Source organism: Pimephales promelas, chromosome 25 (genome assembly GCF_988280905.1).
Source record: "Pimephales promelas chromosome 25, fPimPro1.hap1.1, whole genome shotgun sequence".
Lineage (NCBI taxonomy): Eukaryota > Metazoa > Chordata > Actinopteri > Cypriniformes > Leuciscidae > Pimephales > Pimephales promelas.
The window spans coordinates 9209404-9234450 of record NC_142793.1 but is presented as its reverse complement, the minus strand read 5'-3'; the positions used below and the strand labels follow the sequence as shown (position 1 = coordinate 9234450).

General features: G+C 36.5%; 1 protein-coding gene and 1 long non-coding RNA gene across 3 annotated transcripts in view; one reads left to right on the top strand and one right to left on the bottom strand.

The window, feature by feature from the left end:
* Positions 1–25047, top strand: part of b4galnt4a (beta-1,4-N-acetyl-galactosaminyltransferase 4a) — a 284111-nt gene that overhangs the window by 201629 nt on the left and 57435 nt on the right. For both annotated transcript variants that reach the window (XM_039663140.2, XM_039663139.2), the window contains exons 4-7: positions 90–185; positions 8714–8804; positions 8965–9065; positions 15343–15410. In XM_039663140.2, the coding sequence (XP_039519074.2) occupies positions 90–185; positions 8714–8804; positions 8965–9065; positions 15343–15410 (356 nt within the window). The remainder of the gene's footprint in view (positions 1–89; positions 186–8713; positions 8805–8964; positions 9066–15342; positions 15411–25047) is intronic.
* The window catches only part of LOC148965037 (uncharacterized), a 73469-nt gene continuing 57349 nt past the window's right edge, over positions 8928–25047 (bottom strand). Inside the window, exons 3-4 of the long non-coding RNA XR_016150782.1 lie at positions 19055–19212; positions 8928–9052 (exon numbers count right to left, since the gene is read on the bottom strand). This is a non-coding gene — a long non-coding RNA (uncharacterized LOC148965037). The remainder of the gene's footprint in view (positions 9053–19054; positions 19213–25047) is intronic.

The following is a 25047-nucleotide window of genomic DNA, read 5'->3' as shown; positions in this document are numbered from 1 at the left end:
GTATTGAGGTTCAGCACAGTTTTTGGTTCACTTCACCAGTGTCTCGGAAAGTAATCTTAATTCAGGTCTTCCATGTGTCTTCTTGACAGTTTAAAGGTCAAGCGAACCTCCACGTGTTTGAAGACTGGTGTGGCTCCTCAGTCGCTCAGCTCAGGAAGAACCTGCATTTTCCTCTCTACCCCCATGTGAGTATGAATATAAAAGTCTGAGACTAATCTGCTTTTTATGACATTATATTATCAGCATAACAATTATAGCGAATGAAAAATTATGGATTGTTTGTGCCTCTTTTGCTAATGAGCTTGCTAACATGAGCGAAACCCGACGGTTATGTTCTCCAGCATCATTTGGAAACGATCCGAAGAGATTCTTGTGTTTGAATAAAAAAAAAAAAACATCTGACAAAGATGATCAATGTTAAAAATTAGTGACTAAATATAATGCAGAATCTTAATTTTTTGGTCCATTGTACGTTCTAAAAAAATCCCCAAACATCCAGGTTTACATGAAGATCTCAGACGTTTGAACACTTTTGTCCACATGTCCTTGGATATATGTTCATGTATATGTCTTTCATACTTTCAATGTCTTTCAAACTGCCATAGACCAGATCACATATTCATGTAATCTTGGGTAAATGGTAGATGAAATTGGTTTGTCTATTGTCCTCAAGCGGCTATAATTCTCAAAATCTTGTGTGACGTGTGGACATATACACATCATGAGTTTATGGGGGAAAACAGTGGGAACATACAGTGGGGCCAAAAAGTATTTAGTCAGCCACTGATTGTGCAAGTTCTCCTACTTAGAATGATGAGAGAGGTCTATAATTTTCATCTTAGGTACACTTCAACTATGAGAGACAAAATGAGAAAAAAAATCCAGGAAATCACATTGTAGGATTTTTAAAGAATTTGTTTCTAAATTATGGTGGAAAATTACGTATCTGGTCACCCACAAACCAGCAAGATTTCTGGCTCTCACAGACCTGTAACTTCTTCTTTAAGAAGCTCTTCTTCCTCCACTCATTACCTGTATTATTGGCACCGTTTGACCCGTTATCTGTATAAAATACACCTGTCCACAGCCTCAAACATTCACACTCCAAACTCAACACTGGCCAAGACCAAAGAGCTGTCGAAGGACACCAGGAAGAAAATTGTAGACCTGCACCAGGCTGGGAAGAGTGAATCTACAATAGGCAAGCAGCTTGGTGTGAAGAAATCAACTGTGGGAGCGATTGTAAGAAAATGGAAGACATACAAGACCACTGATAATCTCCCTCGATCTGGGACTCCACGCAAGATCTCATCCTGTGATCTCAAATGATCATGAGAACGGTGAGCAAAAATCCCAGAACTACACGGAGGGACCTGATGAATGACCTGCAGAGAGCTGGGACTAAAGTAACAAAGGCTACCATAAGTAACACACTACACCGAGAGGGACTCTAATCCTGCAGTGCCAGGCGTGTCCCCCTGCTTAAGGCAGTACATGTCCAGGCCCATCTGAAGTTTGCCAGAGAGCATATGGATGATCCAGAAGAGGATTGAGAGAATATCGTGTGGTCAATATAGAACTTTTTGGTAAAAACCCAACTCGTCGTGTTTGGAGGAAAAAAAAGAATGCAGAGTTACAGGAAAAGGGGACAGGAAAATTGATCCGTGTTGAGGGACGAATGAACAGGGCCATGTATCGTGAGATTTTAAGCCTAAACCTTCCAAGGGAGAGCCTTGAAGATGAAATGTGGTTGGATCTTCCAGCATGATAATGATCCAAAACACACCGCCCGAGCAACGAAGGAGTGGCTCCGTAAAAAGCATTTCAAGGTCCTGGAGTGGCCTAGCCAGTCTCCAGACCTCAACCCCATAGAAAATTTGTGGAGTCCGTGTTGCCCAGCGACTAGTGATGCACCGATGTGAAAATTTGTGGCCGATACCGATAACCGATATTAACATTGCTGTTATGGCCGATACCGATATTTACCGATGTCGATATCCCTGTATAGAAAACACATAGCGAGGATTAGGGCTGCACGATATTGGTAAAAAATGACATTGTGATATTTTATTTTTCTGCGATATATATTGTGATATAAAAACAATTTCACCAGATTACTTAAATTGCTCTATTTGGAAAGAATGAATCATTCTAGAATGACTGGGGTAGTTTTGTCATGGAGTATATCCACAGAAACTAATATTAATAGAATGTTAACAAAATTTGTTAACATTCTATTAATCTATTAACCTTACACTTTACAAGAAGGTTCCATTTATTAAAGTGTTCATTTAATGTACACTTTAATAAATGGAACCTTATTGTAAAGTGTTTCTGATTTATGTATCTTGAGCTCAGTGTTGGACAGATCAGTTGTTTTAACCATTCATTAAAGTGAATCGGTTCAAAGGAGTCATTAGTTCGCGAATCGGACGTGTCATTAACGGAACCACGGCACACGTTGTGTGATTATCCAGGCAGTTTAGAACATCGCACGAGATTTGTCTCGACTTATTTTTACAGTCTATGGTCTCGACAGTCGACACAGAAAACATTTCATCAACACGATAGATTTTTTTTTTTTGGTTTATTGAAAGTGTGGTTTCACAATTCACAACCAGTAGTTCAGAAGAAAAAAACTTCGGTCTTCCGACCTTTTACCATCGTGTATTCTCAAAGATATTCAGTCAACTCAATTCATAAACATGCGTGAGGGGGAGAGAGAGCAAGACATTTTGAAGACGGCGCGCGTGACCGGTGCTTTCACTCTTGTTCCCTCCGTTAAACAAGCGAAAGACATTTTGAAGACGGCGCGCGTGACCGGTGCTTTCACTCTTGTTCACTCCGTTAAACAAGCGAAAGACATTTTGAAGACGGTGCGCGTGACCGGTGCTTTCACTCTCTCTTGTTCCCTGAGTTAAACAAGCGAAAGACATTTTGAAGGCGGCGCGCGTGACCGGTGCTTTAATTGACTCTCGTTCCCTCAGTTAAACAAGCGCACCAGTCACTCATCTACATCACTTACCGGTCAAATATGGCTTTGGCGGGACAAAAATACGCATTAGGAAGGCTGGCAGAAAACAGCTCACCAGTTCCAGTCTTCGTGCGCTTGATGTTTAAACGCACTTGCGCTTTTAATACGCGTGCAAAAACAAACATCCCCGCCCCCACGCAAGTCAAATACACAGGGAATGATCATCGGCCTGTTCACATCGGCCCTATTTTGACATCGGAACGATACCGATGTGTAAAAAATTGACCAAATCGGCCGATATTATATCGGCGGCCGATATATCGTGCATCACTACCAGCGACAGTCCCAAAACATCAGTGCTCTAGAGGAGATCTGCATGGATGAATGGGCCAAAATACCAGCTACAGTGTGTGCAAACCTGGTGAAGACTTACAGGAAACGTTTGACCTCTGTCATTGCCAACAAAGGTTATGTTACAAAGTTTTGATTTGAACTTTTGTTGTTGACTAAATACTTATTTTCCACAATATTTTACAAATAAATTCTTTAAAAATCCTACAATGTTATTTCCTGGATTTTTTTTTTATTGCATTTTGTCTCTCATAGTTGAAGTGTACCTACGATGAAAATTACAGACCTCTCTCATTATTCTAAGTAGGAGAACTTGCATAATCAGTGGCTGACTAAATATACGTTTTGGCCCCAATGTCTTTTAAAGTCCCCTGTAGTCAATAATTGTAAAACTCATCTTTGATCACCAAAAATACATATTTAAACTTTTTTTCATGCCTTAACCCTCAGGTGCTCTTCGTTTCGGAGTCACACTTGTTATCTTCCCGGTCAAAAGTGACCGGACACCTAAAGATTAAATTTCCTCCATCTGAGTAAAACTAATGCAATTTATTTTTGTTCTATAATATTTATTCTTTGTAATTTAGTATTTTGAGACAATTTGATTGAATTTATTAATATTTATGCAATATTTTTGCCATGGAAAAAAAATATATATATATATATATATATATATATATATATAACCACTAGATGTACAGCTCTCTATGGAGAAGCATGTGAATTCCCCAGATGTTTATGAACACATTTTTCTTTTTTCTTTCTTTTTTGGTGGATTTGAATATATAGTTGAAACAATCTCAAAAACGATTTTTTTATAAAAAAAATTTTAAAAATAAATAAAAATTTGTGAACTTTTGTGTTTTTGTCAATTTCCCATTGGGGGTCATTTTTGACCAAAGACAACAAGTGTGGCTATTTTTTAAGACCACTTAGCATGCTCAGATCATGAGCTCATTTTTTTTGTGTGTTCACATACATAATGCCATAAAAGTCACCAAGTTTCGTAACATTCCGATAAAGCTGTGATTTTTAAAAATTCAAAACATACTTTTTGTAATCAAAATTTATTGGTGTGTATGTGTATAAAAGTGTGTTTGTATGTGTGTGTGTGTGGGTGGGTTTGTCTGTTTTGCACTCTAGATGTTGTAGAGTGTCACCCCTTTCCTGCGGTGTACTTATTTTTAGAATTGTGGCCAAATTGTAGATTGCACGTACAAAAATTCAGAGAATTTTTTTTTTTTTTTTTGCCAATTTCCCATTCATTTCCTATGGGTCGGTCATTGACCGAAGACCACAAGTGTGACTATTTTTTTACGACCACTTAGCGTGCTCGGATCATGACCTCAATTTTTTTTTTTTGTATTCACACACGTCACCGATTTTCGTAACATTCCGAATAAGCTGAGATTTTTAAAATTTCAAAACAGAAATGACCGAAGAGCACCTGAGGGTTAAAATAGCTTGAATGTAACTTCACTCTTGCCTCATTTAGTATACGTGGTTCTATTAATTAGCAAATGATCCCCGCCTCCACTCACTCGTTGATGATCACATGTTGACCTGATTGGTTACAAGGTATTTTGTGACATCAGAAACACCAGTGATTTTAAACCGTGTTTTTGAGACTGTCTTTCTGCAGTTTTAAGGAGAAAATACTCAGCAATGGTGTGAATTTGCAAAGGGTTTTTCTTAAAGCATATTAAAAACACCCCATAGACAAATAAACAACATTAAAAGCTTTTATTTTTTATTTTTACCACAGTGGGTCTTAAAGACAAATGCATCAGTGCTCATCTATTCTATAAATTGTACATAATGATAATTTCTGAGAATTACTGATGTACAGTAAAGCTGCCGTGAGATATTGAAAAAAAAAGAATCTTTAATTCCAATGTTGAAACAGTTTGTACACTTTTGATTGGCCCCGTGGCCAGTTTTGAGCTTTAAAGAGGACAATTTGTTTTTAGAAGACTGAGTTAATTATTAACATCAACACGTTAATTATTGAGTATCTGTTTAGCTTGTATGATTTATGAGATCGAGCATACTGTTATGATTGACTATGTAGAGCAAAATGGAAACAGATTAAAAGGGGGAAATGTACCTAAAACAGGGCTATGTTGCACCATATATAGTCATTGGTATGACAACCTTTAGTAGAGATATTAGAAAGCATGTTGTTTTGGTTTAAACGGCAGCTGCCGGGATGATATGAGATAAACATAATTGAGTTTTCGAGTAATGTGACAGTGTTGTGTTTGGTCAGATAGGCATTTTAAAACATCAGCCCACGTCTTGCTCTACAGTGGCCATGAATTTGCATGGGGAGCCCAGTGAAGCGTAACGGAAACGGTGGAAAGTAAATACTAGCAGAAAGCTGGGTAAACATGCTGCTATGTGATCGCTCTTTAGAAGAACTTGACGGTATGTTTCGCTCAGTTGGAAAATCCATTTCTCTTTCGTGGAAGACAACTTCAGTGTTATTCGATTTTTAGAGTTCTACTGACAAATGCAATCTTTTAGTGGACATAAATGCATTTAAAATGTACATCGATCTTGATGACTAATCTTGCACTCCAGGGTGTGTCCACAATGCTCTCTAAACACAAATGCCCCTCCCCCAATACCAACCACTTTAGTAAGTTGCAAATAAGGTTACATGGCTTGGCCGTGATGTAATTAAAACCTATTGACTGTTATAAAAAAATGAATGAGCTCTTCGATATGGCCCACCCCATAGGAAATGTTCACAGGAAATAAATGTATGCAAGTAATGAAAGTGTGTTTGATCTGTTTCATTGGATCTTTAAAGGGACAGTTCACCCCAAAAAAGACAATCCTGTCATCTTTTACTTGCCCTCAAATTGTTCTAAACCTGCAAGAAGTTCTTTCTTCTGTTGAAAATAAAGGAAGATATTTTGAAGAATGACAGTAACCAGACAGTTGCTGGTCCCCATTGACTTCCATAGTATGTTTTTTTTGTCTATACCATAGAAATCAATGGGGACCAGCAAATGTTTGGTTCCTAAAATTCTTCAAAATATCTTTTTTTGTGTTCAACAGAAAAAAAAGAAAAGAAAGAAATTATTACAGGTTTGGAACAACTTATGGGTGAGTAAATGATGAGAGAACTTAATTTTTTGATGTAATTGTGTACATTTTGGTGTAAATGTAAATGCTTCAAGTGTACATGTTTTTGTTTAGTTCAAGCGAAATCTACGAGTTAATTGTTGGTTTAGAAGTTATGAGATTATAAATGATATTTCTGATAATTATGGACGTATTATTATTTGATTACTTTTATTTTGGTATCACCTAGCCATATCAAATTCGCCAAATTCGGTTGAATGAATGAATGGTTTAATGAATGAATGCATGAATGAATGAATGAATGAATGAATGAATAAATGATTGTTTGAACGAATTAATGGTTGAATGAATGAATGAATGGTTGAATGAATTAATAAATGGTTAAATTAATGAATGGTTGAATTAATTAATAAATGGTTAAATGTTTGAATGAATGAATTAATGAATGGTTGAATGAAGGTTTGAATGAATGAATGAATGGTTAAATGAATGAAGGTTTGAATGAATGAATGAATGGTTAAATGAATGAAGGTTTGAATGAATGAATGAATGAACGAATGAATGGATTAATGAATTAATTAATTATATAATTAATTAATGGTTGAATAAATGAATGAATGAATGGTTCATTCATTCATTGAATCGATCAATTAATTCATTCATTTATAATTCATCATTCAATAAATGGTTAAATGAATGAATGGTTGAATGAATTAATAAATGGTTAAATGGTTGAATGAATGAATGGTTAAATGAATGAAGGTTTGAATGAATGAATGAATGAATGGATTAATGAATGAATAAATGAATGAATGAATTAATTAATGGTTGAATAAATGAATGAATGAATGAATGGTTCATTCATTCATTGAATCAATCAATTTATTCATTCATTCATAATTCATCATTCAATAAATGGTTAAATGAATGAATGGTTGAATGAATTAATAAATGGTTAAATGGTTGAATGAATGAATGAATGAATGGTTAAATGAATGAAGGTTTGAATGAATGAATGAATGGTTAAATGAATGAATGAATGAATGGATTAATGAATGAATGAATGAATTAATTAATTAATGGTTGAATAAATGAATGAATGAATGAATGAATGAATGGTTCATTCATTCATTGAATCAATCAATTCATTCATTCATTCATTCATTCATTCAATTTTTTTCATTTGATTACTGTTATTTTGGTCCCATATGCCAATTCTGTCACAATTTACTATTTATTGATTTATTTTGAATGTATTTATTTGATTTTAATAATAATATTCTAATATTTTATTTCCAATTCTATTATTCCGAATTATTCCTTTAATTGATCAAGAGGCACCTTTCTGTTGATTATGATCTGGGTTTGGAAGGTGTGTCTGAAATCCTCAGCCCTTCTCTCCCCCTTTAATCGACTGAACCCCTACGGGGTGTAACGGGTGGAATTATACACTACGCTTCTCCTGAGCTGTTATTGTGAGTGCTGTTTAGTTCAGACCCCCTACACAGTCCTCCCACCTCCTCACATTTATACCTTGTGATTTATTTATTTTTTGGTTCTTTTTTTGGCCGTCCTGTTTTTATAGATCACAGACAATTGTCTGACAGAACCCACCCGAAAGTAAAAGCACACACAGACGCGTCGCGAACTGTGAAAATAGTGTATCTCTGTTCTGGAAATCCTCCTCTCTGTTCCTCTACTTCTTGATCTCCATCTTTCTGTCTTTGTGATTTTGCCGAGATTCTAGTCTCACACACACTGTGATGTGTGTGTCTGTTTAGCTTTTATGGCAGGGTGAGACTGAACAGACACAGCAGGAGCGGCTTCAAAACTCACACAGGCATTTTATTTTGAAATACAATGAACATAAATTAACACCATTATCTCTCAGTGATTGATTTCACAACTATAGGAATTATTATAATTATTATTTTATAGAAATGGCATTAAAACTGACATGGAACCTTTTAGTCATGTCTTAAATATTCATATTAGCTTTTTTTCCCAACTATTTTATTGTATAAATGTCATTATTTTTAACCCCAGACACGGGGTTAAAATATATAAATATATGAAAATCCATCTAAAAATGCCAAGTCACCTTTATTTATAACACTCTATAGTGATGATAAAATGATTAAATGATGCAAACAGAGTTCATGTTGGCTGTAAAGCAGTCATTGTTCATCTGAGGTGTTGATTCAGGTCCATTGTAAAGATCGAGAAACGCCGGCCTCTCCTAACACAATGTTATTTTACATACTAATTTCATATTCAAACATTTCATCTCTCCAGACGAGAACTACAGTGAAGAAGTTGGCTGTGGCTCCAAAATGGAAGAACTACGGCCTAAGAATATTTGGATATATTCTACCTTACAAGGATGGTAAATGCTCTTTTGTTTTAATAGTAAAAATTGCTTTTAGATATTTTTCATGGAGATACAGAATGACATCCTCTCACAATCACATATACACCGTTATCAAAGATAAGAAGCAAGCGTTGTTACCTGTCGCTCACACTGTCTGTCGCTCTCATTTGTCCAGGTGATTTTCAGTTTGCAGTTTCTTCTGATGATAACTCAGAGTTCTGGTTGAGTTCAGATGAAAGTCCTCTCAACGCACGCCTGCTGGCCTACGTGGGAAAGGTAAGAGATTTAACATTGTGTGTGTGTGTGTGTAATTATATTTATATATATACTTAAATATACTTATAATTACTTGAACAATTTTGTATCGCAAAATTATATATGTAGATATATTTACAGTCACCTAAACTAAAGGATTATTAGGAACACCTGTTCAATTTCTCATTAATGCAATTATCTAATCAACCAATCACATGGCAGTTGATTGAAGAGCAACTTTGACTGAAATAACCACTCGTTACAACCGAGGTATGCAACAAAGCATTTGTGAAGCCACAACACGCACAACCTTGAGGGGGATGGGCTACAACAGCAGAGTGTGAAGTGTAAATATCAATCAACACTCCCTTCATTGTACATTGATCGGCAGTCGCTGTGTCATTGTGAGCAGCGGTGACTATTTCCTCAAACAGAAGGCCTTGCTGTTACTGCATGGTGGATTTCATTTAGATTTATTCCCCAGCATGCTCTTCATGCTTAGATTTGTACGATGTGAGGGAGCGCTGGCTTTGTAAAACACAATTAGTGCCTTAGCCAGAAGCCTGTGAGTTTACAGGGAGTGTGTATCGATTACGTCTGGCTCAGATGGGAATTGGCGCACACACATGCCAGCCGAGGACTTGATACTCTGTCACAGAGATGCGTGATCGATTGAAAGGCGTCTCTTTGTCTAAGAAAAGAATCGCAGCCTGTCCGGAATTCCGAGTGACTCTTTACGGATGCGACAGACCTTTTCCAGTCACAATTGTGGATGGGGAAATCCATCCAAGCTGGAGAAACAGAAGCACATTGTTTCTGTGGGATTAAATATAGAAACTCAAATGTTTCAACTCTAAGAGATCCGTCTGAATAAGGCAGAAAGTTCATTTAGCAACGATTTTGAGGCTTGACAAATAAGAGTGAGAAGTGGGAAGAAAAGAGCTGAGAGTGAAGAAAGACACAAAAAAGAGAGAGTGCAATATCTGGCGTCAGTGTGACTCCATTGCTCCCGTATTTTCTCTGTTTGCCCCATTCCATCTATTCAATACTCCAGGGTCGCAGATAGACAAAATGAGTTTCTTCAATGTAATTCTGTGTTTGGGGGAAAGTTCACATGGCTCAAAAAAAATAGATGGAATAGTATAAAGGAGAGAAATATCATCTCTGAAAGATGAAAAATGGCGTTGTCAGGTTATCCCTTGCACTTGCTTTGACTTGACAAATTGTGTTACAGACAGAACTTAAAAAATATAATTCTGTCATCTTTTACTCACCTGACTTATTTTTCTTATACCAAGCCCAAAACGCTAAATATACCAGGGCCGAAGGGCTGTCAACATCCAGAAATAAAAAAAAAAAAAAATCTTTTGAAGCTAAACAATAGCGTTCTTCTGAGTGAAAGAGATTGATATTTAATTAATTCACTGAAAATCTTCCCCTCGCTAAATCCTAACCACACGTGCCGTGAAACGTGCCGCTATAATGATGCGTGACAGTTAATTCTATTTTTGGAGCGGTTTCGGTTCCTGAGACAGCTTGATTTGTAATTCGAGTATCATTTAGTTCTGGGGGCCATGACGTCACCGTTCTCACATACTTTTGAAAACGGGTTTCAAAGTGGATTCTTTTTTAACGATACTGTATCGTTTACAACAAAAATGTGAATATGTGAGAACGGTGACGTCATGCGTGCGTATTACAGTATGTGTTCAGTTTATCAGTCTGGCCTGGCAGCCATCATTTTTAGTGGTTTTACATCGTTTTTAGTCGTTTACATTGTTAATTTTACATCGTTTTTTAGTCGTTTTACATCGTTTTTAGTTGTTTACATCGTTTTCAGTCGTTTTTAGTCGTTTACATCGTTCATTTTACATCGTTGTCTAGTCGTTTTTCAATGTTTTACATCGTTTTTAGTTGTTTACATTGTTTTTAGTCGTTTTACATCGTTTTTAGTCGTTTACATAGTTCATTTAACATCGTTTTTAGTCGTTTTACAATGTTTCACCTCGTTTTTAGTCTTACGTCGTTTTTAGTCGTTTTACATCGTTTTTAGTTGTTTACATCGTTTTTAGTCGTTTTTAGTCTTTTACATCGTTCATTTTACATCGTTGTCTAGTCGTTTTTCAATGTTTTACATCGTTTTTAGTTGTTTACATCGTTTTTAGTCGTTTTACATCGTTTTTAGTCGTTTACATAGTTCATTTAACATCGTTTTTAGTCGTTTTACAATGTTTCACCTCGTTTTTAGTCTTTTACGTCGTTTTTAGTCATTTTACATAGTTTATTTTTGTCATTTTACATTTTTAGTCATTTACATCGTTCATTTTACATTGTTTTTTTTAGTCGTTTTACATCCCTTTTTAGTCCTTTTACATCGTTTTTAGTCATTTTACATAGTTTTTTAGTCATTTTAACGATTTTACATCGTTTAACGATTTTAATGATTTTACATCGTTTTAGTCATTTTAAATAGTTTTTTTAGTGGTGTGTGCCATTTTTAGTGGTGTGTGCTATCTATTTAGTACAATATGTTTTACAATGATTACCATGTAGCTAAGCAAGTTGCTGTTTAAATCCTCTCCTCCTTTTCAAATCTTAAAGTCCTCTTTATAATCTTAACTATTAGCTATTTAACATTTAACAATATGTTAATCAAAACTGCCCAATGAAATGATGAACCGATGAAGAGGTGCCGTTTCCGCTCTATCCCGTCCTAACTCTATCCCGTCTTAACTCCTCCCGTCGATGCAACCCACTTCCGTTCTGCTGGGGTGGGTTTGTTTTGCTAGCTAGCTCCATTGTGCCGACAAAGCACTGATATCGCAGTGACAAAGAGGATAACAATTGCAACATTGCAAAAGTGGTTCGGGAACGATGTGTGCGGTAGTTTGTTGCAAAAACTCGAGAAAGCACCTGAACGAGTGGCTAGAGAGTGCTACGACCGCAAACCAGCTACGAAGAAGCAATGTCCATGCGCTCCATTTGTTTACACACAAACACACAGTATCGCGCCCGAACGCTTTGTTATTATCATCATGGCACACACACACTTTGCACTCTAGCTAAGTAGCCATCCAGGATGTCCATGTCATTCTTTCTTCGAAAAGAAATTAAGGTTTTTGATGAAAACATTGCAGGATTTTTCTCCATATAATGGACTTTACTGGGAACCAAACGGTTCAAGGTCCAAAAGACAGTTTCAGTGCAAACTGCAAACTGTTCAAAGGGCTTTAAACGATTCCAGATGATTTGTTTTCTGGAACTGCTATTGTGCAGTATTGTGCGTCCCCTGTAGGTATGGGAATCGGTTGTTGTGAGTGCAATTACTAACGTTGCTAGCGTTGCTAACAGAAGATTAACATGAAAAACATTAAATAAAGTGAATATTTTCAAGTTCAATGGCTGCGTTTTGATAAGGTGTAGTCATGATATATATATATTTTTTTAATGTAAGTGCCTGGTACTCGGCCAGTGCTACCATTATAACAGCTTTCAGGGTGGCGTCCATTTTTTTTCTCCGACTCGGACACGCAAAACATAATAGAAAGCTTGAAGTGTGGACGTGACGTCAAATCCGAGGTCCGAGTCGGTTCGTTGTCTATAATAGAAGTCACCATTAGAACGTCGAGAACTGCTCTTAAAGGGAATGTGAGAAGACGCTCTGATTGGTTTATTGCACGTTATGCCCAAACCACACCTATGAGTTATGTAGCTTCTTCAGACCAACCCATTTTAGATCCGCCCACAAAGTTACTTGCATTTCGCGTTTGATATTGTGTTTCAGATCGTTAAAATAGGGCCCCATGTGTATCATTTTAAAGTAGATGATTTCCATAATAAGTTCTAACTTCTTTTTTTACAAAGCTGTGATTTTTATTAAACTTAAAACAACTGTTGCTAGAAAGGGCGCTAGCAAAACATTTCCACCCAATGTTTTCTCTTCCCTTTGCATTTGAAAGATTTTCCTCTAGTCACCTTCAAGTGGAAATTTACTGTAGCTTTCGGCTCTGAAGGCAGACGTACACACACACACACACACACACACACACATGCAAATACACAACGCATCTTTGTCCTCTAATACCCGTGAGAGGCCAAGTTGTGTTTGGCAGCGGAGGCAATTAGCATTGGCTGAGTCACACGTGTGTGTTGATCCTGATGAAGGTGTGTGCGAAAGTAAACGGATTCCTTTTGGTAAAAAGAGGGGCAAGTGTGGGAGAATCTGCAGCGGGACTTTTTTTGGTTGGCGTGTGTGTGTGATGAATGAAAGGCGTCTTTGAGGGCAGCAGGGATCCTGGATGATCCAGGAGGCATTATGATTCATTGCATCGACGTGCGATGTGAACAGAAGCATTCAGAGCGAGAGAGATGCCACACATGACAATTAAAGGGAGGCATGCTGGGATGGAGAGATGAAAGATTTCATTCTGGATCACTGCTCTAAGAGCACTCATTAGTTACTGAGGGTTGGTGTGGAAATCGCTGCAGTTGCCCTGCGGGTCAAGAGAGGGATGCTTTGGATTATATAATGTGAGAAGGGTTATTATTAAGGTTTATTGGAGGAAAACACAAATCCCTCAAAGTGTTTTAAAGGGGTTATAGTATGAGGATTTATAATGTCCTTGATATTTCAAGATGAAAGGTTTTATTATATTATAAAATCAGAATAAATAAACTTTTCACATCCAAAATAGAGCATTTATTTAAAATGCGAGAAATTTGCCTTTGGTGTATATAAAAGCAAAGAAACAGGATATGATGTCACGGAGAGGACCCTTGAATACCCTTTTGTAATTTTGACCTTTTTATGACGAGGCAAGATTCGTCAGGCTGTGATTTGTCATGTGGTACAACTCCTCAAAACTTTGAAAATGGTAAAATAATCACTAGTATTCAAAGGTTTGGGGTTGGTAAGATGTTTTGGATGAAATTAAGTGATTTTAAAAAGTAATTAAAAAAAAAACTTAACCCAAACGTATTTATTGGTTGGTTGATGGATGAATTGATGGATGGATTGATTGATGGATTGATTGATTGATGGATGGATTGATGGACGGATTGATGGACGGATTGATGGATGGATTGATGGATGGATGGATGGATGGATGGATGGATTGATTGATGGATGGATGGATGTATGGATTGATTGATGGATGGATTGATGGATGGATGGATGGATGATTTGATTGATGAATGGATTCATGGATGGATTGATTGATGGATTGATTGATTGATGGATGGATGGATTGATGGACGCATTGATGGATGGATGGATGGATGGATGGATGGATGGATGGATGGATGGATTGATGGATGGATTGATGAATGGATTGATGGATGGATGGATGGATGGATGGATGGATGGATGGATGGATTGATTGATGGATGGATTGATTGATTGATGGATGGATTGATGGACGGATTGATGGACGGATTGATGGATGGATGGATGTATGGATTCATTGATGGATGGATTGATTGATGGATTGATGGATGGATGGATGGATTGATGAATGGATTGATGGATGGATTGATTGATTGATTGATGGATGAATTGATGGATTGATGGATGGATGGATTGATGGATGGATGGATGGATGGATGGATGGATGGATGGATGGACTGATTGATGGATGGATTGATGGATGAATTGATGGATTGACGGATGAATTGATGGATTGGTGGATGGATGGATTGATGGATGGATTGATTGATTGATGGATGAATTGATGGATTGATGGATGGATGGATTGATGGATTGATGGATGGACTGATTGATGGATGGATTGATGGATGAATTGATGGATTGATGGATGAATTGATGGATTGGTGGATGGATGGATTGATGGATGGATTGATTGATGGATTGATTGATGAATGGATTGATGGATGGATTGATGGATTGATTGATGAATGGATTGATGGATTGATGGATGGATGGATAGATAGATTGATTTATGGATTGGTGGATGGATGGATGGATGGATGGACAGTAATCACAGATATACCTTTTAGATTTATTCTCAAGTAGATAATGCTCTGCCTAGACGATTACACATAATGAATGGATGGATGGATTTTGAGTGATTCGTTACTGTTTTGTTGTAATTTTACTTATAATTCAAATGCAATTTGTTTTTTTGTTTTTTTACCTCAATATTATTGTGGATAATTTTTCAGAGGGGCACTTTTGATTAAGGTGCCCCCAAAATGCCCACCAGCCACCGTAATTGCCCAACATTAATTGCACTGTAATTACATTACAACATTAACAACTTGTGGGTTTGCTCTGTTTCAGCTGGGATCTGAGTGGACTGCACCAGGAGAGTTTACCAAGTTCAGGTCTCAGGCATCCAAATCTGTGCAGTAAGTACATACTGTAAACATCTTAGTATGCTATTCCAAACACAGCATCTATGTCTTCCATGTCCTTTGCTGTAATTTCCCTGTGTCCATAGCATTGCATTGTTGGAGATTGCAAAGCAAACTTCGGTATATTGTGTAAATTGTGTTCATAGTACAGTAATTTATATGCTGTGTATTTCTGTTGCACGTTTTATTGTCCAATCGAGGGCCTCAATTCCTCCACTGTAAACAAACCGCCCTCACTCGTGGCTATTGATGCAGTTATTTTACCCCTGATGGTGTTGATTGGGTTGGTAATTGGAGGAAATTGCCGGCCTTTATCTGATCGGGCATTTAATGATTGCCTTTCTCTTCTCCTCTCAAAGCACTCACATCATTTACAGCCATACAACTTCTGTGATTTAAATATCACGGCGAAGAAAGAGCTGTCGCTTCTAAGATAGAAACACCTTTTCCGCTTCAAATCAGCAGTGAATGAGCGGTCGATTAGCATATCGTATTTCTAGTATTTCCATAAAAAGCCCTCTACATCCAGCAAACCATTTTAATTCGGCACTCTGCACTAATGCCCCATTAATAATGGCTTCAAATGGATCTGCTGGAATTAGCAGTGGGTTTGTTTCCATATGGCTGTAAAGTGATCCATAGCCTGGCCTTTATCTTGAGTGTATTTAATAATGTATAAACTAATCCGACCTCATTTCATGAACCTGAGTGTATAGATAGTAACCACAGAGGCACCTTTTTAGATTTATTCTCTAGTAGATAATGCTCTGCCTAGATGATTTATTTTAAGCCTTTATATCTATGAATTCCATTTCAATTTGTGAAAGTACTGGATATTAGACATCTGGGTGCCATATAGGTGTTTTCATATAAATAAATAAAAAATACAAAAACAGCCCTACTATCTAATCTTCAATAAATCCAGTGTTTGACACTGATTCAATATCTCTGTAACTGTTAAAGGAGTAGTTCACTTTTGAAAAAACTTTTGCTGATAATTTACTCACCCCCATGTCATCCAAGATGTCCATGTCTTTCTTTCCTCAGTCGAAAAGAAATTAAGGTTTTTGATTAAAACATTCCAGGATTTTTCTCCATATAATGGACTTACATGGGAACCAGACAGTCCAAGGTTGAAAAGACAGTTAATAACAGTTTCAGATGCAGCTTCAAATGTCTTTAAACGACACCAGACGATGAATAAGGGTCTTATCATGCGAAACGATCGGTTATTTCAAAACTTATTCCAAAAATGTAGCTTTTCTAAGGACAAATGCTAGCCTTGCTATATTCTGTGAGGCGCGTTTGTAACGTCACGTAATACGCAATTACGTTCAAAAGGTCACGGGCACGTAAGTACAGAGTCAGTGTTTACAAGTTGAACGCATAGGTTGAACGTGCAAACTAACTCAAACGCCGTTTACAAAAAAATTAATTAAAAGGTAAAACAACGATGTCGGACGATTTTGATTCTGTACTTCCGGCTACGCCGCCCGTGACCTTTTGAACGTAATTACGTATTACGTGACGTTACAAACGCGCCTCACAGAATATAGCAAGGCTAGCATTTGTCCTTAGAAAAGCTACATTTTTGGAATAAGTTTTGAAATAACCGATCGTTTCGCATGATAAGACCCTTATTCATTGTCTGGTGTCGTTTAAAGACATTTGAAGCTGCATCTGAAACTGTTATTAACTGTCGTTTGGACCTTGGACCGTCTGGTTCCCATTGAAGTCCATTATATGGAGAAAAATCCTGGAATGTTTTCATCAAAAACCTTAATTTCTTTTCGACTGAGGAAAGAAAGACATGGACATCTTGGATGACATGGGGGTGAGTAAATTATCAGCAAAAGTTTTTTCAAAAGTGAACTACTCCTTTAATACATATAATGTCTTATATTCTTGTATTTCTTGTAAATTTTTATAAATGTTCACTGCCATTCTAAATTTTGGGGTCGGTAAGATTTTTAATACATGTAAGGGGACCTTTTATGCCAAATTAAATTGTACATCGTGTTAGAACTTAAAGGGATACTGCACCGGGTTTTCATATTAAACTATGTTATTCCCTTAACTAAGACGAGCTGATGCATACCTCTCTCGTCTCAGTGCGTGCACTCTATCGCTCTGTATTGCCGCAAAACTATGTTAGCACTTAGCTTAGCCCAGTGCATTAAATATGGGCCCAAAAGAGAAGCGACCAAACACTTCCTCGTTTTCCCTATTTAAACACAGTTACTCGATTAGTGTAACTCGACCTAGGCTGGTGACACAAAATAAAACGTTGTGTTTTTCTAAGCGTTTAAAATTGATGACTATATTGTATGGCGGAATACTATAAAAAGTGCTTTAGAGCACTTCAACTTGGCGCAATAATACCTTCACTCGTGAAAAGTCCTCTTTCCGGCTCCCGCTTTGTCGCATGTCACGTTGGCTGCATTGACGGAAATAAGAGGGAGGGGGAGAGCGAGGAAGCGGGAGCCGGTAAGAGGACTTTTCACGAGTGGCCACTACGTAATACCGAACCTGACCCGTGTCCGAGACACTCGTTGGAGTTTTGGACCCGAACCCGCTCGGGTCTCGGGTCGGACTTCGCGTTTTCGGATCCAAGTGGACCCGTGAAGACCTCTATTGCATGTACTTCATTAGACAGGTGAGCAAATATACACAAAACTAATCAATGTAGTTCAACATGATGAAATGTTAGAATATGATCTGTATATTTTTCTAATATTGATCTAGCTTAACGTTCTTAGTCTCATACAGCCAACAAACAACCTAACTAACAACATTCCACCCACAAATGCCGTTTAGTGTGATAGTGAATCTGTTAGAGCAAGTGAAACAGCGTTGTGTTACCTCAAGTTTAATTCCTCTAATGAACTTACCTGTGTGAGTGTTAATTCAGCTCTTGCGTGTAATTCGGTAGAATGAAATGTCCTTATTCCTTTATATCCACGTGACTCGCGTTGCGTGTGGCGCTGGTATACGTCTAGCAATCATGTTAAACACATCAATGTATTCACTCATCCATAAAAGATCCATCAGCCTGACGACACAACCCGGTCTCATCCCAAGACGTCATATAACTGACGTTTTGGGACGTCTTTTGACCATACGTCAATATTCGCCTTTTTAGGGCCCCCTTAAACGTCGGTAGATGAGGTTATGGGATCCTAACTCTACCCCAGACCTAACCCTAAACCTAACCCGTCACCTAACTGACGTTAAAGGTAAAGCGTCAGTTGTATGACGGCCCGGGATCGCCATCTACCGACGTTTAAGGGGGCCCTAAAAAGGCGGATATTGACGTATGGTCAAAAGAGGTCCCAAGACGTCAGTTATATGACTTTTTGGGATGAGACTGTGTTAGACGACAGGATCCATAATTCTGCTTAATACACCTTTGTTATTGTAAGAGGTTAGCGACCCCTGGTGGCGAAAAATCCTGCATATTGTACTTTTAAAAGTTGCATTTTAAGCTGAATTTGGGGAAACCACTTAAAAATCACAGTTTTGCTGAACTATTTCAACTACTTTTGTTTGATTTGTTGATTGCAAACTACTGAAAGTCTGTAAATGATATATTGTATATAGAAACACAAACGCACAACAGTACCTCTGGCACACCTCACCTGCTCCTGACCGTTGGCTGTGAGTCACTAAAGAGCATTTGATTTTTCTGCATTATTCATCAAGTGTTCTTGCGTGTAAGTCTTTCACCTATTCCTGCCCTTGGCGTGGGGCTGGATGGAGGAAGTGCACCCTCGGGAATGACGCTATGATCCCAGACCTGAATAGAAACACAGCATTTAACCCTCCGATATCACCATCCGATATTTTTCTTTTATTTTTATGAAGACAAGAGATGTTTAAGAAAGTCTACAGAGGGGGCAAGACCAAAACACTGAACAAATTTTGAGATGATTAAAAGTAAATTTGCTAACATGAGGCTTTTATTATAATAAACTCGCTGATAATGTTTGCCATAAGACCAGGGATTCTTTGTTCATCTCTTGTGATGTGTGCTATTAATTACAAAGCTTATCCATGACTGGTGCTCACTAATAATGTCTTAATTACTTTTGTTTTAATCAAAGAGATCCATAATTAGCCTCGGATTAGATATCACAAAACAACCCAGTTCATATGATGAATATCAGCTACTAGTATAATAAAACCAGCTGCATTGTTTTGTCCATGTCATTTTCACTGCCATCCTATAAGCTTCACAACAACATCAAAAATACACATTGATGTTTCTCCTCGTCTCATCTCCGTGTTCAGAACTTCCCGGCGAACTACGTCTTCAATGCTGTTGTGCATATTACCATCACTTGATATAAAAACACATTCAAAACTGTACCCAACTTCTGGCAGTATCTGGCTAAAGCGAAGATGGCTCTTAATGAAGCAGAAAGTCGTAAGAAGATAAAAGAGAAGGAAGCATTTATATTTGTGTCCTTGAATTCTGATGTTCAAAAGCCCTATTCCAAAACACAGTGAGCGCTCATGTTGTCTACTGCCCACATTGGCAGCTAACTGTAAAAATTAGCTCAAGTGAAATAGGAGTAATCAATTATAACTCGTTATAATTATAAATATTTGTAGAGGCATAATTAATACTTTTATCCTTAGTGTAAAGGTTGAGAGATCCATCTATAATTGTTTTCCATGTTCGTACACTGTAAAAAATGAACCGTAAATTTTACGGTAAACAAAACAGCAGCTGTGGTTACCAGAACTTTACCGTTAAAAATACGGTAGGAACGTTAATGGTTTTACAGACTTAACTTAAAATTTACACTAATAAACCGTATTTTATTTTCTGATAAAATGTTTATTTACCAACTTATTGATATCTGTTTTAGGCCATTGTAATACACTGACAACCATCAATCATCACAGCTCATAATAAGTGATTACTTATTTAAGTAATACTTATATAAAGAAGCTGCACAGTGTCATTCACACAAACATTAAAACCCATCATGGTAACACACATGAAATTAAAAAATGCAATAAACATTAATTTAACAACATTAATTGTAACATAAAACCCTAATGTACATAACTGATTAGAAAAAAAAAACAATAAAATTATGAGGAACTATAGTTATTTCAACAAAAATACATCAAATGTGAAGTGTCACACAGGGAATTGTGGGAATGTAAATTTACGGTTTTTCACTGTAAATTATACAACGATTTGTTCTTTTTCACTTTCAAAAACTGTAAATTTAACTGTATTTTACTGTAAAATTATATCACAGTTATTTACCGTATAAAGTACGGAAACTTTCTGTTAACCAATTAACAGTTTTGCACTGTAGCATTTTTACAGTCTTTTACTGTTAAAATCACGGATATTTTTTACAGTGTAGAGCTAGCTTCTGGAGTTGATAATATACAGTTTTTCGCCTGTATTCGACCAATCAGCATACACTTACATCACTGGTGGTTCCTATAGTGCTGTTCTCTGAAGTAGCTGTGATTCGTCTCTTCGTCAACTTAACATGCTCGTCTAAAAACACCTCCTAAGCACGTAGAATTATGTAAGTGGACTTTTTTTTGTAATCGTTGCTTTATGATGTGCAATGCAGCTAGAAGCTAACGTTAGGAATTGTCTGTAGGAAACGAAGCTAAGTCTGTAGGAATTGTTAAGACTTTTCATAACGCCATTCATCATGATTACCGTGATCACAAATCAATGCTATTATTGAGTTTGAGGAATAGAGAAAGAGAAGGAAAATGATGTGTATTGATCGGAGGTTAGGCACTTTGCTTTTCAAGCAGGATAGTTCATCCTGTAGAAGCAGACAGGAGTCTTTTCCATCCTTACAAAGCATTGATTAGATAAAGCATCTTATCTAACGGCACATCTAGCCAATGCAAGAAAAGACAGACTTGTCCACTGGCATCCATTCAGAGCGCACTCGCCTGGTTAGAGTTGAGCTGAGTGCCGATTTTTACTCCAACCTGCTTTTAAATCAAGACATTTTTTTGGGGAAAAAAAAAAAATTATATTTACTTTCTGTGTTCACAACACAACTGTTGTTATTACAACATGGAGATTAACATGTTACAATATGTTACTGTACACTGGTTGTCTTGTATGTTTTTGATTCACTGAAAGAACAGATTTATTAGAGTCATTTGTTTCAGGAATCAATCTACTCTACACTGGTTGTGTTGTATGTTTTTGATTCACTGAAAGAACAGATTCATAAGAGTCGTTTGTTTCAGGAATCAATCTACTCTACACTGGTTGTGTTTTGTGTTTTTGATTCACTGAAAGAACAGATTCATAACAGTCATTTGTTTCAGGAATCAATCTACTCTACACTGGTTGTGTTGTATGTTTTTGATTCACTGAAAGAACAGATTCATAAGAGTCATTTGTTTCAGGAATCAATCTACTCTACACTGGTTGTGTTTTGTGTTTTTGATTCACTGAAAGAACAGATTCATAACAGTCATTTGTTTCAGGAATCAATCTACTCTACACTGGTTGTGTTGTATGTTTTTGATTCACTGAAAGAACAGATTCATAAGAGTCATTTGTTTCAGGAATCAATCTAATCTACACTGGTTGTGTTGTATGTTTTTGATTCACTGAAAGAACAGATTCATAAGAGTCACTTGTTTCAGGAATCAATCTACTCTACACTGGTTGTGTTTTGTGTTTTTGATTCACTGAAAGAACAGATTCATAAGAGTAATTTGTTTCAGGAATCAATCTACTCTACACTGGTTGTGTTTTGTGTTTTTGATTCACTGAAAGAACAGATTCATAAGAGTCATTTGTTTCAGGAATCAATCTACTCTACACTGGTTGTGTTGTATGTTTTTGATTCACTGAAAGAACAGATTCATAAGAGTCATTTGTTTCAGGAATCAATCTACTCTACACTGGTTGTGTTTTGTGTTTTTGATTCACTGAAAGAACAGATTCATAAGAGTCATTTGTTTCAGGAATCAATCTACTCTACACTGGTTGTGTTGTATGTTTTTGATTCACTGAAAGAACAGATTCATAAGAGTCATTTGTTTCAGGAATCAATCTACTCTACACTGGTTGTGTTGTATGTTTTTGATTCACTGAAAGAACAGATTCATAAAAGTCATTTGTTTCACGAATCAATCTACTCTACACTGGTTGTGTTGTATGTTTTTGATTCACTGAAAGAACAGATTCATAAGAGTCACTTGTTTCACGAATCAATCTACTCTACACTGGTTGTGTTGTATGTTTTTGATTCACTGAAAGAACAGATTCATAAGAGTCACTTGTTTCAGGAATCAATCTACTCTACTCTGGTTGTGTTGTATGTTTTTGATTCACTGAAAGAACAGATTCATAAGAGTCACTTGTTTCAGGAATCAATCTACTCTACTCTGGTTAGGTTGTATGTTTTTGATTCACTGAAAGAACAGATTCATGAGAGTCATTTGTTTCAGGAATAAATCTAATCTACACCGGTTGTGTTGTATGTTTTTGATTCACTGAAAGAACAGATTTATAAGAGTCATTTGTTTCAGGAATAAATCTACTCTACACTGGTTGTGTTGTATGTTTTTGATTCACTGAAAGAACAGATTCATAAGTGTCACTTGTTTCAGGAATCAATCTACTCTACACTGGTTGTGTTGTATGTTTTTGATTCACTGAAAGAACAGATTCATAAGAGTCACTTGTTTCAGGAATCAATCTACTCTACTCTGGTTGTGTTGTATGTTTTTGATTCACTGAAAGAACAGATTCATAAGAGTCATTTGTTTCAGGAATAAATCTAATCTACACTAGTTGTGTTGTATGTTTTTGATTCACTGAAAGAACAGATTCATAAGAGTCATTTGTTTCAGGAATAAATCTAATCTACACCGGTTGTGTTGTATGTTTTTGATTCACTGAAAGAACAGATTCATAAGAGTCATTTGTTTCAGGAATAAATCTACTCTACACTGGTTGTGTTGTATGTTTTTGATTCACTGAAAGAACAGATTCATAAGAGTCATTTGTTTCAGGAATAAATCTACTCTACACTGGTTGTGTTGTATGTTTTTGATTCATTGAAAGAACAGATTCATGCGAGTCATTTGTTTCAGGAATCAATCTAGTCTACACTGGTGTTGTATGTTTTTGATTCACTGAAAGAACAGATTCATAAGAGTCATTTGTTTCAGGAATCAATCTACTCTCCACCGGTTGTGTTGTATGTTTTTGATTCACTGAAAGAACAGATTCTTAAGAGTCATTTGTTTCAGGAATCAATCTACTCTACACTGGTTGTGTTGTATGTTTTTGATTCACTGAAAGAACAGATTCATAAGAGTCACTTGTTTCAGGAATAAATCTAATCTACACTAGTTGTGTTGTATGTTTTTGATTCACTGAAAGAACAGATTCATAAGAGTCATTTGTTTCAGGAATCAATCTACTCTACACTGGTTGTGTTGTATGTTTTTGATTCACTGAAAGAACAGATTTATAAGAGTCACTTGTTTCAGGAATAAATCTAATCTACACTAGTTGTGTTGTATGTTTTTGATTCACTGAAAGAACAGATTCATAAGAGTCATTTGTTTCAGGAATCAATCTACTCTACACCGGTTGTTGTTGTATGTTTTTGATTCACTGAAAGAACAGATTCTTAAGAGTCATTTGTTTCAGGAATCAATCTACTCTACACTGGTTGTGTTGTATGTTTTTGATTCACTGAAAGAACAGATTTATAAGAGTCACTTGTTTCAGGAATCAATCTACTCTACACCGGTTGTGTTGTATGTTTTTGATTCACTGAAAGAACAGATTCATAAGAGTCATTTGTTTCAGGAATAAATCTACTCTACACCGGTTGTTGTTGTATGTTTTTGATTCACTGAAAGAACAGATTCTTAAGAGTCATTTGTTTCAGGAATCAATCTACTCTACACTGGTTGTGTTGTATGTTTTTGATTCACTGAAAGAACAGATTCATAAGAGTAATTTGTTTCAGGAATAAATCTACTCTACACCGGTTGTTGTTGTATGTTTTTGATTCACTGAAAGAACAGATTCTTAAGAGTCATTTGTTTCAGGAATCAATCTACTCTACACTGGTTGTGTTGTATGTTTTTGATTCACTGAAAGAACAGATTTATAAGAGTCACTTGTTTCAGGAATAAATCTAATCTACACTAGTTGTGTTGTATGTTTTTGATTCACTGAAAGAACAGATTCATAAGAGTCATTTGTTTCAGGAATCAATCTACTCTACACCGGTTGTGTTGTATGTTTTTGATTCACTGAAAGAACAGATTCTTAAGAGTCATTTGTTTCAGGAATAAATCTACTCTACACTGGTTGTGTTGTATGTTTTTGATTCACTGAAAGAACAGATTCATAAGAGTCATTTGTTTCAGGAATCAATCTACTCTACACTGGTCATTTTATATGTTTTTGATTCACTAAAAGTACTGGCTCATAAGATTCATTTTGTTTGTGAATCAGTCTACACTCTTCTCGCTTTGTTTAATTCACTAAAAAGAACTAATGGTAACACTTTGTAATAACTGCACGCTATTAATCATTAGTTAAGCATGAGTAAAAAGTTAATTCATCATTTATAAAACATTAATAGACATT